Source organism: Eschrichtius robustus, chromosome 2, assembly GCF_028021215.1.
Source record: "Eschrichtius robustus isolate mEscRob2 chromosome 2, mEscRob2.pri, whole genome shotgun sequence".
NCBI lineage: Eukaryota > Metazoa > Chordata > Mammalia > Artiodactyla > Eschrichtiidae > Eschrichtius > Eschrichtius robustus.
This window is the reverse complement of record NC_090825.1, coordinates 173,451,326-173,469,170: the sequence shown is the minus strand read 5'-3', so window position 1 is coordinate 173,469,170 and position 17,845 is coordinate 173,451,326. Positions and strand designations below refer to the sequence as shown.

Here is a 17,845-nt window from a genome sequence, read left to right as displayed (position 1 = left end):
CCTGGCAGGCAGGAGAGCTTGGGTCCACTTCAGCAGGTACCGGCTCCAAGGACCCCACTGGCTTTGGTGAGTCCTCCCCGCCCCGACCAGCAGCAGGTCCCTCCAGCACACTTGTCCCCATCCTATGCCACCTGCCTCCCTTGCAGAGGGCCCTGGCTTGAGATGGGGGTGCTCCCATGCCTGCCACTGCCCATGTTGGGTCCTCATCAACCACCTACCCCCCCTTCCTAGTTAACCCTCAAGGCGCCGGAGGAGGAGGACCAGCCTGCACTATGAATCCGTGGCTCCTGGTCTGCCTGGTGGCCTGCTTCGTGGGTGCCTGGGCTCCCACTGTCCACGCTCAAGGTACTGTCTCAGACAATACCTACCCTCCCCCCTGGAGTGCCCCTCTCCCCATCCTTCTCGTGCCTCCCCTAGCATGTGCCTGTCTCCTCCTCCAGAAGCCTCCCCCATCCCATCACCATTGAATTCATTCTCTGGTGGCCAGCTCCCCCCAGCAGGCATGCGAAAACTCCCAGCATTTGTGCAGCTCCTTAGGGGTGCATGGTCCTCAGCCCCTCCTTTCAGAGCCCCTGGGTGGCTCCTCCACAGTCCATGACCCAAGGCCTCCCTCTGGACTCCAGCCAGCCCAGGGACTGTGCAGAGCGGGGCCACTTACCCCCAGGGACACACTGCAGTGACCTGAACCTGCAGAGCCAGGGGTAGGGGTTGAGATCAGAACCTGGGAGACCAACAAACACGGGTCTCCATCTCAGCTTCCCCTACTCCGGCTATCTGTGCGGTCCGGCTGAGAGTTGCTACTCAGCGTTTATGAGCCCCAGTTTCCTCATCGGCAAAGTGGGGCTCCAAACTCCTGTTGCAGAGACGGGACATGAGGATCCGATGGGCTGATTCCTGCAAAACTCTTGGCCCAGTGCCTGGCAGCAACATTGATAACCATTACTGTTATCAATGGGGAATTCCTCTCCTCCTCTCCCTAGCGTAGGCATTTGAGGATATTGGTGACCAAAGGTTATTCTGGATGCCCCCAGTGTCCCCCAGCTCTGCCGCTGTGTTCTGCATCCAGGTGGGCCCGAGGAGGCAGCTGAGCCCCAGCAGCCGGCCAAGCAGGGCCCCTGGCCAGGTGGAAGCCCCATGGCCCCACCCACCTGCCCCTCATTAGGTCTGAGAGGCCCTAGCCCTGCCCCCAGCAGACCTTACCCTTTGCCCAGGAGGGGGCTGGGCTTCGTTCCCATTGTCCTGCTATTAGAGGCCCATTTCAGGCGCCAGGCCCAGCCTGGGCCCTTTGATCCTGAGGTCAGCGGGGGCCCCCAGCCCCGGGGAACTGCCTGCCTGGCACTGCAACACAGGGTCCATCTGACTCCACTGCCCCTTGCTCTCGGGGTCAAGGTGGCGGATGGAGGGAGCCTCCAAGCCCTCCCCACGGCCCTCCCAGAACTGAGATGTGGCCCCTGGAGGCACGGGTGGGCAGAGGGACGGATCCCAGAGGACCCTGAAGGCCCAGCACCGTCTCCACATTAATTCATCCTCTGCTCATTCCACCTGCTCATTCTTCCAGAACCTTCTGGCACCAGCACCTCCTCCAACCACGCCCCCCTCCCCTTCTCAGGGCGCTGCAGCCCCTCCTTGCCCTCCGACCCAGAGCAGGAATGGAAATGGCCTTGGTCCCCCATTTATTTCGTGGTCCTGGGCCCTACCCAGCGGGGGCCTGCGGGGCCCTCTCCAACTCCCGCTTCCTGTCCCCTTATCAAGGACCAAAGGTGAGCCGAACGGCCTCCTTACCGTCTGGGCTGTCCCCGGGCCTCCACAGGGCGTGGGACGGTTGTGGCGTGCGTGCGGGCTCGCGGGTGCCCAAGGCTGTGGGCGTTCCTGAAGAGCGCATGCGCAGTCCCACACGCACGCGTAGAGACGCGAGCCTGTGGGCGGCTGTGTGGTCGCAGGTGCTTTTGAGGACTGCTGCCTGGCCTACCACGGCCCAGCAAGACGGTCCATGCTCCGGTACGCCCAGAGTTACCATCGCCAGGACGTGAGCGGGAGCTGCAACCTGCCTGCGGTGATGTGAGTGGGACCATGGGGGAGGGGGTGGGGACTCTCACGCAACTTTGCTCCCCGCTTACACCCCCATCCCTGCAGATTCTTCTTCCCCCACAAAAACAAGATGGTGTGTGGGAAGCCAGGGACCAGGTGGGTGCAGATTGGGATGAAGATCCTGGATGCTCGGAGGAAGACCCAGTTAAAGCCCCACCACGGCACCCGGAGAAACTTCCAAGGTGGGTGAGACCCCAGCCCAAAATCTAAGGGGCCCACCCTCCCTGCTGCGGGCCCCTGAGCTTCTCAACCCCCAAAGGAGGGGATGGCAGGCCAGCATCTGACAGCTGCCTGCACCCCAAGAAGAGTCAGTGGCTTGTGAGTGGGAGGCTGAGTGAACGTGCAGCTCTTTTAGTCAAGACACCTGCAATTGCTAGAGATGGAAAATACAAGCAAATGGGAAACTCATTGGCTCAAATAACCACCCAACGGGCGGCATCAGGCTGGGCTGGATCCAGGTGTTCCAAAGGTATTGGTGGAGCTCTTATCTATTTCTCTTGCCTTCTCTCTGACAGTCCCTCATTCTGGGGTGAGGAAGTTGAGCTCTGGAACCTCCACGCTACCATTGTCGAAGTTTAGTGGTCCCACCAGAAGCAGCAAGAGGAAAACCTCCCTCCTGACAACAGCTAATCCAGGTCAGGACTCTTGAGCATGTGACCATTCCTCCCCTCATCACTGCTGAGGAATGAGGGCTCCTGATCAGTCCAGACTGGGTCAGAGGACTCACCTCCAGGACCACGGAGGGCTGGCTCTGTGGTCAGCCCCACAGATTCACACGGGAGGGTCCTAGAGGACTGTTCATTACCCTGCTCCGGCCCAGGGGGCTCCGGCAAGTGCTGAAATGAAACGCCAAGTGTGTGGACCGAAAACTTCAGGGCCCCTGACTCCACTCCAGCCCCCCTCCCGTCCCTCCTGCAGGACCATGAGCCCGCACTTCTCTAGGATCAGCCAGCATGAGATGGGCTGGACCTCTGTATGCCACAGTTATCACCCTGCAGCCTCGACTGCCCCAGCCCCTCTGTGCTTCAGGGCAAATCTCAATCCCCGCACCTGAGGCTGCATCAGTTCCCTCCCTGTCACCCTGCTACCTCCTGCTCCTCAGATAGCTGGAACAAGGGAGCTCTGTTATTTCAAGCCCCGTGCCTGCTCCAGGCACCAGAGTCATACCTGCCTGGGCAACGATTCTTGGAAAGAAACATCACTATAGTTGCCTACCTGTAGGGACACACCTGCCTGTGTCCCTCTGGGTCTTTGCAAAGCTTCAGTTCTCTCCCAGGATGTGCTTCTCTGTAACTTTTAAATAAACCATTGGTGGGACGTCATTCCTGTCTCTGTCACCTTTCATTGTGGGGTGCGAGTCCCCAGCCTGTGTTGAAACCCACATGATCCCCTCCCACCCCAGGATCTGTGCTCTCAGCCTGTGGTGCTGAGCACTGGGGCCTGGGGCCAGGGTGCAGACTCAAAGGAACTTCCAGGCCCCACTACACTGTGCGGGTACCCAGAGCAGATGCCATAAACTTTCTGAGCCTCGGTCTCCCCGCTGTAAAGCAGAGATGATAACACTGCCTGCCTCATACAAGTTTGTGGGGACTAAATACACTGCCGTTTGTGACATACAGCACACGCACAAGCTACATGTTAACACAGTGAGTATCCCATCCACTGAGCTCAGCCATCAAATTCAATAGATCCAGTCCAACCTGGAGCCAGGCAGGATGGAGCCAGGACACTGGCATGGCTGCCCACCTTTGAATCTGGTTCTTCTACCTGTAATCTGGTGTCACCTCGGCCAAGTCACTTAACCTCTCTCTGAGCCTCAGTTTTCCTATCTGTAAAATGGAGATGAGAATAACAGTATCGATTCCATGGGGTCATAGTGATGATGTAATAGGGAAGAACTTTTTATATTCTATTACAAGTTAATCACTAAAGGGATATTGCCTATAAGCTTAAATTATACATAATGGCCCATCTTGGGCCGGGAACCCTGCTTCCCAGGTAATGAGCACTAAGCTAAAATACCTTTGTTTAGCTCACAGGAAACATCCAGGCCAGGCCCACCTGTGAATGTCTGCAGGAAGGAAGAAATGAACACATCCCCTCCAGAAGCTGACCAGAACAAGGAAACTGGTTTGACTTTACTCCCTCCCCTTTTTGTATAAAAGAAGCCTGAATTCTAACTCAGGCAAGATGGTTCTTTGGGGCACGAGTCCAGCACCTTCTCGGTTTGCTGGCTTTCCGAATAAAGTCGCTATTCCTTGTCCCAACAACTCGTCTCTCGATTTACTGGCCTGTCGTGTGGCGAGTGGTATGAGCTTGGACTCAGTCACAAGGGCTGAATGGGTCAGTAATTGTACAGTACTTAGAATGGTGCCTGGTACATAGTATGGGGTCAGGGATCATGAGCCATTATTATCAGTAATGGTGAACCCACAAGGGATCCAACGGTTGCCACTTGCAGCCTGGCTTCGTGCCAAACTCCCAGGTCTGAAGTTGGCAGAACCTACCTGCACCCTGGGATGGTGTCCCCCACCCCCGGGTGCAGGATGGTCTTCACCCACCTCTCCCGTACACACTTTCTCTTCGGAACCCTAGGCAGAAGTACATCCTTTCCAAAGCTGCTGCCCTCCTGGGGCCTCCTGCTCCCCCGCCACGTGAGCCTTGCCCGGCCCTGCCAAGGGCAGCGTCTACTTACTGCCAGAACTTGCCAAGGGACAGACTTAACCCAAAATAACTTTATTGTTGTCTCTACTTCTGATAGAAAAGCATCCTCAGAACCCTAGCCCAGCTCCCCGTGGGGACGAACATGGCTGCGTGTCAGCAACTCTGGCTGGGGCCCCGTGGGCCCTTCTGCTGGGAGGGACGAGCCCTAGGCCCACCCTAGCCAGCTGTTCCCATGTCCCGCCAACCCCCAGGGCTGAGCCCCCATGCAGTGCAGAAGTTTAAGCCTGAGACTGACCAGATACAGTGAAACCCAGGGCCCTCCTTGACCCTGGCCGTTGAAGTGGAGGGGGCAGGCCACAGCAGCTGCCAGCTGTCTCTAGGAAACACCGAATGGTGGGGTCCCTCGGATAGAGGCTGGGCTAGCTTGAGGTCATAGGATAGCATTTCGCTCTTCCTGAGTTTTGGGGTTCCACCTGGTCGGCCACTGCCGCCAGGGATTGATCCCTCCCAGCTCTAGAATCTCCCGCTTCTGGAGAGGAGGACCACATAGGGACCCTGGGGCCCATCGACGCCAGGGCTTGTCAAGGGTCTCTTGGGGGCGGGGGGGTGGGGAAGGGGTATAGCAAACAGAGTGACATCCTGTGGAAGGAGGCAGGGGCGGGGCGGTGCCGAGGTGGTGAGTCTGGAAAGCGGGCTGCGGGAGGGGCCTGGGGCCAGGTGGGAGGCATGGGTGCCTCTGGACTACATGAGCTGCAGCTGCACCTTTAGCCGCAAGGCCCGGCCTGCCGTCCCCCACTCTGGCTGGGTGCCCCAGGCCCCAGCCACGCTCACCACCTCCAGCTGGTAGGTTCCAGGCCCCGGTCTCCGACGCCCCAGCTGCAGGGAGCTGAGGCCGCGGAGGTGATGCATGCGGAAGAAACCTTGCTCGTTGCCACGGGCAATGATGTAGCGGACGCGGCCCCCCAGACCCTCCAGCGCCGGCCGCAGCTCCAGGATGTGCTCGGCCCGGCCCAGGCCGGAGAGGTTCAGGCCCAAGGTCAGCGGAGCCTCCGAATCAAGGCTGGCCAGGCTCGCCTGGGGAGAAAGACCAGGTGGATGATGGCAGGGGCTGGGAGAAATCAGAATGCGGTGGGTAGGGGGCCAAGAGGAGAATTTTAGGCAATCTCTAAAATGGAGGAAAACACGGACCACTCCCTGCCCTTGACTCCTGTCTAGCCCTCCCCACCCACAAGGCCAATGGTCAGCTTGGGCTATAGTAGAGGATGGAGGTGGAGGCTAGTTCCCAGGTGGCAAGCAAACTTTTTCACAGGCTGACTCCAGACCCCTTGTTTCAACTGAGGGGCCTTAGTTAGATCCCTGCCAGCCTGGTGGAGGAAATGGAGAATTTTCTCTCAGATACCCAGACTGGGAGGCAGTCAGATGGCATCTGGCCCCAAAGCACCCAAGGTCACTCAAAGGTGGTCTGGGGTGGCTGGAATTATGACCAAGGGCCTTGCAGCACGAGCCAGCCCCAGACACAGCGAGAGAAACACAAGACCCTGCTGGGCCATACAGAGGAGCTGCTCAGTAGCTATCCGGTTCCTGGAGGCTGGCTGCACTTCCTGCATCTGGGCTCTCTGAGAGCCCCCCTGTGTGCAGATGACAAACCCCTCTTTATCTGAGCTCCTCAGAATGCTTCCTGGTCCTGGCAGCCGGACAGGGCCCTGAATAAGCCAGCAAACCTCAAAGGCAGGCTGATGGGGGCTGGGTGATGTATCCAATCCCACAGGAGGTTATCTGTGCTTTCTTATTCTTTGCTCTGGGCAGAGCTGTCTGTTCTGCCTAATTTACATGCTGATGGAGTGTTTTGCTGTTGCATGAAAGTGAAAACTATTCTTGTTTCCCAGACCTTCACCAGGACTGCTGCTCAGACATGTGCTCTTACTGACACCTGCTGGCAATCCGTGGGTATTGCAGGCAAAGCCACAGGACCCAGCCTGCCTCTGCCCAGATCTGCTTGTGTCCATGCCAGGAGCCCTGACAACCTCTCCACTCACTCTTACTGAGTACCAAGGGCTGGTGACACAGTGGCAAACCTGAAAGACACTGGGCCCTATCCCTGTGATGCTTACAAAAATAACAGTAACAATGGGAATAATATGTACACACACTCTTTTTCCCAGAAAGGGGAAACAACTAGAAGGAAAAGGAAAGCAAAGGAACATTCATATTTAGATAATCTACTATTGAGAGCCCCTCAGACCCAGCATTCCTGTCCCACTTCTGCCTTCATTTTTTTCCCCATAGCATTTATCATGTATCATATTTATCACGTTACAAAATAAGATGTGTTTTACATATTTCTTGTCTGTCTCTCTATTAGAATATCAGTCCTATGGGGACAGGGACTTTTTGTGTGTGTGTGTGTTTTATGTGTTGTTCACTGTTGCTCCATTTTTTTGGTTGTTCACTATGAGTCCAGCACACAGTAGGTGTTCAGTAAAATCTATGGAGTGAAGGAGTTTGGTTCCAGATGTGGGTAATGGCTTCTGTGCTCAGTGATTTTTTTTTTTGAAATAACAGAAAGTAATGAACTCAGAAGGTGGTGGGTGCAGAGGGGCCCGGGATGACTGCCATCCTGCTCTGCCAGTTTTTAGTTCTATAACTTGGGTATGTGACCTAACCTCTCTGAGCCTCAGTTTCCCCATCTGTAAAATGAGGATGATAGTGGTACCTACACCTCCCAGGGCTGTTGTAAACATTGAGAGGTTGTGAATGAATGCAGAATGCTTGGAGCAGCACGTGTATCCAGCAGGTGCTTAATAAATGTTTAGCTTTCAGATTCTTTGGGGGATAGTGGCAAGACCAGCCAGCAGTGGCCTCAAGGACTTTTCAGCTGAAGGACAAGCAAGCTGAATTTGTGACAAAATTGCCCTCCCTGCACAACCTGGTGGGGTCAGGGGTCATAGCTGGAGTGGCCGCAGGGGACAGAGGGACTAAATCACAGGACTGCTCTACTGTTCTTGAGAGCACGGCGGGTGGGGTGGGGGAGAGACAAGGAGCGTTCAGGAGGCCTGAGCATAGCTCCAGGAGCACTGTGGGTGCAGGAAAGAGGTGCAGAGGGTCTGAAGAAAGGAGATGATGGAAGGGGTTAAGCTAGCTGCTCTGAGCGCTATTGGTGCTAAATCCAGAGGGGCTCTGAGGGAGGGCTGTGCCAGCCAGGAGGTGACAGGTGACAAGTTCCAGGGTGCAGGCAGGGTTGGGGGGCCCAAGGCATTTTTCCTGCATTGAAGCTCCATGGAAGGGATCCACGGGAGGCATCACACCCAGGGCCTGTGTGGGAGGTGCCTGACTTCTCAGCTGGAGCAAGGTGGGGTGCTTGGGGGCCTGTGTCCCCCAGAGAGCTCCCAAGGGGAATCCTCAGGCTGAGGAACTACAGGAAGACCCAGAAAGGCACCATGATTTAGGGGACAAGCTGTGACATGGAGCCTGGTCCTCTTACCCCTGGCCGGTTCCCTGGCTGTCCCTGCCACTCACTGTGCCCCATGCCCAGTGCATTCCCCATGGCACCTGATAGTCCCCATGGGGGCTGCGCCGTGGCCGGTCACGAGGGGGCTGGCCGTTGATCTTGCATTCATAGCAGGCTTCGGGTGAGAGCGGCTCCTCCTCATCTGGGGCATCCTGAGGTCCAGGGCTGAAGCCCAGGCCAGAGACACAGTGCCTGGGCCAGGACAGGGGTGGGCAAGTCTTCAGGGGCAGGCTGACGGGACCTCCCCTCCCACCCTCCCACCCCCTACACTCCATTTGGAGCCACTCTGCCCGTGGGGGCAACTACGAGTGTACCAAGGTGCCAGTGCGGATTTGCATGTGCGTACACGTGTGTGTGTGCATCCCTTGGCTTTCCTGGGTGTAGGTGTGAACCTGCATGCATGCAGGGGTGTAGGATGTACCTGAGTGTACCCAGGGGCGTATGCGTGTATGAGCCTGCGTGCACCCTGGAAGCTGACATGCGCTTGCACGCATGTGCACATTGGGATATATGAATGAGGGTGCCCGGGCATGTTGGCACAGGTGTGAGCCTCACACACACTCATGTGTATTACAGGGAGGCGTGCATCCTGCACTAAGCACATACAGGACAATTACTCCACGTGGGGTGTGAGCTTGTGCATCCACAGGTACAGGTGCCACTGGGCCTCTGCACCCATTTCTCTGTTTTGTTTTGGTTTTGGTTTTGTTTTGGCCACGCAGCATGTGTAGCATGTGGGATCTTAGGATCTCCCCGACCAGGATCAAACCCACGCCCCCTGCAGTGGAAGCGCAGAGTCTTAACCACTGGACCACCGGGGAAGTCCACTGCACCCGTTTCTCCATGCACACGTATGTACGTGAACGTGTGCACAGGCCCGTGTGTGTGTGCGTGCACGCGTGCACGCCCAGGGTTCGGGTGTCTGTGTCCACCCCGCTCAAGCCCCTCACCCTTGCCCAGCCCGGAAGTAGCCTCGGGGGCAGCCGCACAGGAAGCCACCGGGGGTGTTGGCACAGCTGTAGCTACAGGGGCCGCCCCGCACCGCACACTCATCCACGTCCTGGCAGCCCCCGAGGGCCTGGTTGAAGTCAAAGCCGGAGGGGCAGACGCAGCGGAAGCCGCCCAGCATGTTGTGGCAGGAGGCGCTGCCACAGGCCGCGGGTGACAGGACACACTCGTTCTTGTCTGTGGAGGGGGAGGGGGAGGACGGGGGGAGAGGCAGGGGACAGCCTTCGCATCTCCAGATCCCTCCACCTGCATCCCTCCCGTCCTCACGTGGAAACTCTGGTTCCTCCTTCAGAGCCCAAGGCCAATGTCAATACCTCCATCAAGCTCCCGGTGAGCCTCTGGACCAGGTCTGCTGTCCCCTACACTCCTTTATCCGCACCCCCCATCCCCGCCCCCCCCATCCTGTAATTCTCCTTTGAAGCATTTCTCAGAACTTCCCAGGAATGTTCAACGGTGGATGGTCTAGAACAAGGTTTCCCCACCTCGGCACTGTTCTCATTAGGGGCCGTTTCAGTCTCTGTGATGGCGGCCGTCCTGCACCCTGCAGGGTGTTGAGCAGCGCCCCTGGTGCCCACCCACTAGATGCCAGGAGCACCCAGCGCCCAGTTGTGACCATCAAAAATGTCTCCAAGACACTTCAAAACGGTGCCCAGCTGAGAACCACTGGCCTAATTAATCCCTGTCTCCCCCGAAAGACTGGACAATGGGAGGGCAGGGATGGAGTCTGATCTCGGCTCACTTCCGTATCCACGGGTCCTGGGCAAACTGTCGCCGAAGGAATGAATCAGTGACTACGTGGAGTAGGCTGAGAAAGAGGGATTGGCAGCAGAGGCAATGGTCTGCAGGGTCCCCAAGGGACGAGTGCCGTGGGACAGAGGAAAAGACGGAGAACTTAGCTGAGGACCCACCAGGAGGGGCAGGAGGAGGAGCTGGAGAGAAGGCAGTGCCGAGGCAGTGGGAGGGAGGGGAAAGCCGAGTCACAGAGGCCGTGGGTGGAGAGTCCAGGAGGGGCAGGCAGTGGTGCCCAGAGCAGAGGAGGTGGAAGGCGAAATCTGAGGAGAGGTGATGGAGAGGATGCAGGAGAGTGGTCCCTACATGGGTACAGAGTGAAGGCCAGACTGCAGAGGAGGAACAAAGAGAGGTGGTGAGGACGAGGCTGTCACTGGGAGGCCCCAGAGCAGCAAACAGAAGGGTGCAGTGGGGAAGGTTGGAGGGAAGGCAGAAGGCTAGTCCCCCAAACCAAGGGCGTCTGCAACAGCTATGACAAAAGATGCAGCATGCATGCACCCATTTCCGTTGCCACATCCATGGCAGACGTCACTAATCAATCCCAGCACCCCTTTCCCAGTGATCACAGATACCATCTCAGAATCTTTCTCCACTGAGCCCTCCAGACCATCACTCCCTAAGAAACGGCCACCACTTTGCCAGGCTGACTCTGCAGACCCTTGACTCCCCAGCCTCCCCAGCAGCAGGGAACTAACTACCTTCCAGACCAGCCCATCGGACCTTGAGGTAGTTGTGCTTATCACAACATCCTGCCATGGGGGTAGTTCCCAGTCGCCCGCTTTGGACAGATTCTGCTTGGGGGGTCGGCTTCCTCCCAGCCCCCACCGCTCACCCACACACTGGCCCCACTGGGAGTGTGGGGTGAAGCCCTGGGGGCAGCCACAGCGGTAACCCCCCAGCTCGTTCTGGCAGCCGTGTTGGCAGCGATGAGGCCCGTCACATTCATCCACATCTGTGAGACGCCGAGAGGAGAGAAGGCTTGCCTGGCGGCCCTCAGGACCACCCCCAGGGCCTAGACACCACCCAACGCCCGGTTCTACCTTTGCAGCCATGGCCTGAGCTGTCCAGGGTGAAGCCTTGATAGCACTCACAGCTGAAGCTGCCTGGGGCATTGTGGCAGTGTCCACGGGTGCCACATGGGCCAGGCTGGGCCAAGCACTCGTCATTGTCTGCAGAGGACAGAGAATGGGCAGGGCCACCTGCTGGTTAGGGGGTTCATGTCGGGCACTACGATACCAGGCCTACCACCTGATCAACTGTTCCAGGCAAATCTCATATATATATATATATATATATATATATATATATATATATATATATATATATACACACACACACACATATTTTTTGGCTGCACCATGCAGCTTGCAGGATCTTAGTTCCCAGACCAGGGATCGAACACACAGCCCCTGCATTGGAAGCGCAGAGTCTCAACCACTGGACAGCCAGGGAAGTCCCCCAGGCAAATCTTAACTTCTCTGGGCCTCAGTTTCCCTCTCTGTGAAAGGAGATCCATAACAGTTCCCACTTCACAGAACTGTCACAAACACTTGAGATCACGCACATATAGGACTTTGAATCTCATCTCTACCACCTCAGTGCTGTGTGACGTAGGGCAACCGACTTACCCTCTCTGTGCCTCAGTTTCGTCAGCTGTAGCATGGAGATGATAATATCTACCTCATTGTGTTTTGTGAGAATTAAATTAACCTAATCACATGAAGCACTGGGACAGTGCTCACCCTAAGAGTAAAAGATTTAACAAAACCCCTTTTCCTTCTCTGTGGGAAAATGACCTGGGGTAACTGTTGCACTCTGTCCTCATGGAAACCTGACAATTGTGGGATATCAGCCAGAGTTATGGATTGAATGTGTGTGTCCCCCCCACCCCCAATGCCACCACTGCCAAATTCCCATGTTGAAACCCTAACCCCCAGAGTGATGGTATTAGGAGGCGAGACCTTTGGGAGGTGATTAGGGTTAGAAGAGGTCATGAGGGTGGGGCCCTCCTGATGTGATTGGTGCCCTTATAAGAAGAGACACCAAAGAGCTTTACTCTTGTTCTCTCCCTACCACGTGAGGACACAGGAGGAAGGTGGCCGTCTGCAAGCCAGGAAGAGGCCCTCATCAGAACCTGACCCTGTTAGCATGTTAATCTTGGACTTAGAGCCTCCAGACTGTGAGCAATGTCTGTTTTTTAAGCCACCCAGTCTATGATATTTTGTCATGGCAGCCCGAGCTAAGACAGGCCTGGTTATCAGGCAACATTGCTATGGTGGTCATGGCACATGGTGGTAAATTGCATTGGGATTGGAGTCATGGAGAATGAACCATACATTTTTAGGGGGAACCCTAATTTAGGATTCCTTGACTATAGAGAATTTTTTTTTTAAGTTTTAAAAATTTATTTTATTGAAGTATAGTTGATTTACAATGTTGTATTAGTTTCTGGTGTACAGCAAAGTGATTCAGTTATGCATAAATATATTCTTTTCCATTATGGTTTATTGAGTGATACTGAATATATCAATACTTCACTGTGCTATACAGTAGGACCTTGTTGTTTATCCATTCTATATATAATAGTTTGTATCTGCTAGTCCCAAACTCCCACTCCATCCCTCCCCTCCCCCTTGGCAACCACAGGTCTGTTCTCTATGTCTGTGAGTTCGTTTCTGTTTTGTAAATAAGTTCATTTGTATTATATTTTAGAGTCCACATATAAGTGATATCATATGGTATTTGTCTTTGTCTGACTAACTTCACTTAGTATGATAATCTCTTGGCCCATCCATGTTGCTGCAAATGGCATTATTTCATACTTTTTTATGGCTGAGTAGTATTCCACTGTATATATACACACCACATCTTCTTTACTGAGTATGGAGATTCTTGACACCAGGCACATCCCTGTGGGAACCTGGATTCTCTCTTGGGTACAAGAGGCATTGGGACATGGGGCTTCTAAGCCTCTGTGTGCACACGCATACAGCTGCACACACACAAATGCCATAGTAAGTGTGCTCACCTTAGGAAGGAGGGAAAATAACTTGACTGTACAGAAAAAGGAGAAATGCCAGTCATTTTGTGGCTAGGAATGCTCACTCCTCCCACAGATATGCACACGGCTCACTCCTTCACCTCCTTCAAATCTTTCCCCTTTCAGTGAGGCTTGCCATTATTCCTGCAGCACACCTAGCAATTCCACTTCTGGGCGTATTTATCCAAAGAAAATGAAAACACTAACTCGAAAAGATATCTGCACCCCTACGTTCACTGCAGCATTATTCAGAACAGCCAAGACCTGGGAACAATCTAAGTATCCAAAGATGGATGAATAAAGAAAATGTGTTGGGCTTCCCAGGTGGCGCAGTGGTTGAGAATCTGCCTGCCAATGCAAGGGACACGGGTTCGAGCCCTGGTCTGGGAAGATCCCACATGCCGTGGAGCAACTAGGCCCGTGAGCCACAGCTGCTGAGCCTGCGTGTCTGGAGCCCATGCTCTGCAACAAGAGAGGCCGCGATAGTGAGAGGCCCGCGCACCGCAATGAAGAGTGGCCCCCACTTGCCGCAACTAGATAAAGCCCTCGCACAGAAACGAAGACCCAACACTGCCAAAAATAAATAAATTAATTAATTAATTAAAAAAAAAAAAAGAAAATGTGTTATATACGTACAATGGAATATTATTCAGCTATAAAAAAGAAGGCGATCCTGCCATTTGTGATAACATGGCTGGACCTTGTGGGTATTTTGCTAAGATGAAATCAGTCAGACAGAGAAAGACAAATGCCGTGTGATCCCACTTATATGTGGAATCTAAAAACAAGACAAGAAAGCCAAGCTCACAGATACAGAGAACAGACTTGTGGTTGCCAGAGGAGGGTTTGGGGGGTGATTGAAAGGGGTGAAGGTGGTCAAAGGTACAAACTTCTAGTTATAAAATAAATAAGTCATGGGATGTAATGTACAGCATGGTGACTGTGGTTAATAATACTGCATTGAGGGCTTCCCTGGTGGCACAGTGGTTAAAAATCCGCCTGCCAATGCAGGGGACACGGGTTCAAGCCCTGGTCTGGGAAGATCCCACATGCCACGGAGCAACTAAGCCCGTGCGCCACAACTACTGAGCCTGAGCTCTAGAGCCCGCGAGCCACAACTACTGAGCCCGTGTGCCACAACTACTGAAGCCCGCGCGCCTAGAGCCCATGCTCCACAACAAGAGAAGCCACCACAGTGAGAAGCCCGCACACTGCAACAAAGAGTAGCCCCCGCTCGCCGCAACTAGGGAAAGCCTGTGCAGAGCAATGAAGACCCAACGCAGCCAAAAATAAAATAAAAATAAAATAATAATACTGCATTGAATGAGATAATGCCATTTGAAGCAACAAGGATGGACCTAGAGATTATCATACTAAGCAAAGTAAGTCAGAGAATGACAGATATTATATGATATCACTTATATGTGGAATCTAAAACGATGATACAAATGAACTTATTTACAAAACAGAAACAGACTCACAGACTTAGAAAACTAATTTATGGTTACCAAAGGGGAAAGGTGAGGGAGAGGGATGAATTAGGAGTTTGGGATTAACATATACACACAAAAAAATAGATAATCAACGAAGACCTACTGTATAGCACAGGGAACTCCACTCAATATTCTGTAATCACCCTATATGGGAAAAGAATCTGAAAAAGAATAAATATGTGTGTATGTATTACTGATTCACTTTGCTGTACACCTAAAACTAACACAACATGGTAAATCAACTATACCCCAATATAAAATAAAAATTAAATTAAAAAATCTGTTAAGAAAAAAAAATAATACTGTACTGTATGTTTGAAAGTTGCTAAGAGAGTATATATTGCGTTCTCATCACAAGAAAAAAATTTTGTGATTATGTGATGACGGCTGTTAACTAGCCTTATTGTGATCACTTTGCAATATACATAAATATCGAGTCATTATGTTGTACACCTAAAACTAATATAATGTTACATGTCAATTATATCTCACTTAAAAAATAGAATTATATTGCAGCCCTCCTGATTGCCTTCCCCTGCTTTCTACTTTTTCTTTCTTTCATGTCCCACATCACCTTCTAACACGCTACAGTGGTAATTTGTTATGTTTGTTTCTAGTCATTCCCTGACAGATGGGATGGTTCATGAGGCAGCAAGCTTGACCCTTGTGTTCAATTGCTGTGCCCTCAGGGTCTAGAACAGGACGAGGCAAACTGCTTCCGTAAAGGGCCAGGTAGGAAATATTTTTTACTCTGTTGCAACTACTTGGCTCTGCTGTTGTAGGAAAAGCAGCCACAGACAATACGTAAATGAATGGGCATGGCTGTGTGCCAATAAAACTTTACTGACAAAAGCAAGCAGGGGGCCGGGCTTGACCTGCGGGCTGGAGTCTGCTGAGCTCTGGTCTAGAGCACTGCCTGGTACACAGGTGTTCAGTAGGTGTTGGCTGAGTGGATTCGTGGGAGCCTGAATGAAGCCACCCGCTTCTAGGTTCAGCCCTTGAGGGAGGTCTGGTTCTCCCAGGTCACAAGACACTAAGAAGTGACGGTTGGATTGCGTGAGCCCCTTGGCTTTTGGGGGCACCCTGGGGAGGCCCTCTGGGAGAGACTTGGCAGGTCAAGGGCGAGGGTAGGTGTCCTGGGCCAAGGTCAGAGAGACTCCTGAGGGTGGCCTCCCAGGTCCCTAGGGCAAGGAAGGAGACCGAGGTCCCAGTTGCCACCAGGACGTAAGCAGCGACAGAGCAAGGGCTTTGTTCTAATCACCCTGTGTCCCCGATGTGTGGCACACACGGTGCATTTGCCACTTACTTGGTGAAGGCTGGGGCCAAGCACCAGCCGCGAGGGCCGAGGGGACTCACCGAAGCAGGCCTGGTGGCGCTGGGTGAAGCCAGGGGGACAGCGGCAGGTGAAGGCACCGATGGTGTTGACGCAGAAGAACTGGCAGTTGTGCTGCCTGGAGGAGCACTCGTCCACGTCTGCAGCACAGAGGGTCCCAGGGGGCTCAGGGCAGGGCCCGCCGGGACTGCGGGGTTCCCAAGGGAGACACCCTGGAGACGGCACCCGACCCCATGCAGTGGGAGCGTGTGAGATGCCCCTGGGGGGGACAGGGACAGAGCCCCATGGCGCGTGGGTGGGGAGAGAGGGACGTCACCTCTGCAGATCCTGCCGTTCTCCTCCAGCAGGTAGCCTCGGGGGCAGGCGCACAGGAAGCTGCCCTCGGTGTTTTTGCAGAGGAAGGGACATGGCGTGGGGGCCTGGCTGCACTCGTCCACATCTAGAGGAGACGCAGCACTCAGGAGGGTCAGTCAGACATTCCTGGGGGGCTCAGGGGCTGGGGTCCCTACCCCCACCCTGCTGAGGCCTCCTTCCCGGACCCCAGCTACCCAGAATCTGTGGGCTTACACAAGGAACTGGCTTTTTTTTTTTTCTTTTTCTGTATAAAGCCAGAGAGTAAATATATTTGGTTTTGCAGACCAGACAGTCTCAATCCCAGCTACTCAACCCTGCCTCTGTGGCAGGAAAACAGCCACAGAGGGTAAGGAAACAAATAGGCGTGGCCATGTGCCAATAAAACTTTATTAACAAAAATAAGCGGAGGGCTGGACTCAGCCCTCGGGCAGGAATTTGCCGACCCTGACTTAGATGAACACCTGCTACACAATGTGACTGAAAAATCTTAGGATGCAGCAGATAACAGGAGGAAAGTGGTCCATATGGGCTGGGGGTGGAGGGAAGAAACAAGGATGCTTTGCTTCTGGTCTCAGTTTTTTCACGGGAGTGTGCGCCAGGCGCTGCATGGAGAGGCTCGGGGGGTGGGGCAGGGGGCTCACCCACGCAGGCTGTGGCAGTGGTGTCAGGCGTGTACCCAGCCCAGCAGTGGCAGCGGAAGGAGCCAAGGCTATTGATGCACTCGCCGTGGGGGCACAGGTGAGCGAGCACACGGCACTCATCCACGTCTGAGGACAAGCAGGGCTCGGCTGGGGCCGTCCCCCCTGGGTCACCAGGGCATGCCGCCTCCCTCGGGCCCACCAGCCCTCTCCCGGGAGGCAAGGCCAGCCTCTGCTTCCCCTCCCGGCACCCCAGAGCTGGCGGCCTGGCCCCTGTGAACCCCACCCTGAGGCGAATGAAACTCCTTCCACTGGATGCTGAGGATCCCCGTGGTGGGGACACACCCACACCATAGCCTCATCAGCGACACCTTCTCAGGGCACCCCGTCCACATACATGGAAGCAGAGATGCACGCACAAGCATTGCACACCAGTCACACGCTCAGACGCTTCTGCAGAATCACAAGGACACACGCTCATGGGCTCCTCTGAATGAGACACGCTCACACAGAAATACACTCACACTCGCTCACACACGTACCCACCCTCACAGACCTTATCACTGAACCAGCTCACTCCTTCTCACCCACTTTCTGGCGTGTACTCCTCACTCAGCTCCCACCCTCACTAGCACATGCACACACGCACGTGCACACACGCAAGGACAAGCTCACACACAGAATGCACACCAGCTCACCTGCTCTTTAACCAGCTTGCACACACAGGGGGATGCACACCAGCTCACACGCTCACTAATGAGCCCGCACACACAGAACAAAGGACACACACACACACACACTGGCTCACACACCTGCTCCCCCATCCCACCCAAGTTCATGCACACATGCAGAGCGACGAACAGGCTCTGGTTCACGCTGGTCCACACACCTGCCAGCACAGAGGTGCACACACTGGCTCACGTACTCTAA

General features: G+C 54.3%; 2 protein-coding genes across 2 annotated transcripts in view; one reads left to right on the top strand and one right to left on the bottom strand.

Moving 5' to 3' along the window:
- Positions 1–272: 272 nt before the first annotated feature.
- On the top strand, positions 273–2,802 carry CCL25 (C-C motif chemokine ligand 25). The gene is made up of 4 exons (XM_068534932.1): positions 273–345; positions 1,941–2,058; positions 2,134–2,270; positions 2,604–2,802. The coding sequence occupies exons 1-4, from the start codon at positions 273–275 to the stop codon at positions 2,735–2,737; spliced, it is 462 nt and encodes a 153-aa protein (XP_068391033.1). The 3' UTR covers positions 2,738–2,802.
- Positions 2,803–5,493: 2,691 nt separating this feature from the next.
- FBN3 (fibrillin 3) overlaps positions 5,494–17,845 on the bottom strand; it is a 106,856-nt gene continuing 94,504 nt past the window's right edge. Inside the window, exons 61-68 of the mRNA XM_068534988.1 lie at positions 16,919–17,044; positions 16,240–16,362; positions 15,947–16,063; positions 11,098–11,226; positions 10,890–11,009; positions 9,211–9,445; positions 8,302–8,452; positions 5,494–5,826 (exon numbers count right to left, since the gene is read on the bottom strand). Coding sequence (XP_068391089.1) covers positions 5,494–5,826; positions 8,302–8,452; positions 9,211–9,445; positions 10,890–11,009; positions 11,098–11,226; positions 15,947–16,063; positions 16,240–16,362; positions 16,919–17,044 — 1,334 coding nt within the window. The remainder of the gene's footprint in view (positions 5,827–8,301; positions 8,453–9,210; positions 9,446–10,889; positions 11,010–11,097; positions 11,227–15,946; positions 16,064–16,239; positions 16,363–16,918; positions 17,045–17,845) is intronic.

Coding starts and splice junctions, on each gene's coding strand:
- CCL25 (XM_068534932.1), top strand. CDS start 273: ATGAATCCGTGGCTCCTGGTCTGCCTGGTGGCCTGCTTCGTGGGTGCC. Junction 346..1,940: donor TCCCACTGTCCACGCTCAAG/GTACTGTCTCAG, acceptor GTGTGGTCGCAG/GTGCTTTTGAGGACTGCTGC. Junction 2,059..2,133: donor TGCAACCTGCCTGCGGTGAT/GTGAGTGGGACC, acceptor CCATCCCTGCAG/ATTCTTCTTCCCCCACAAAA.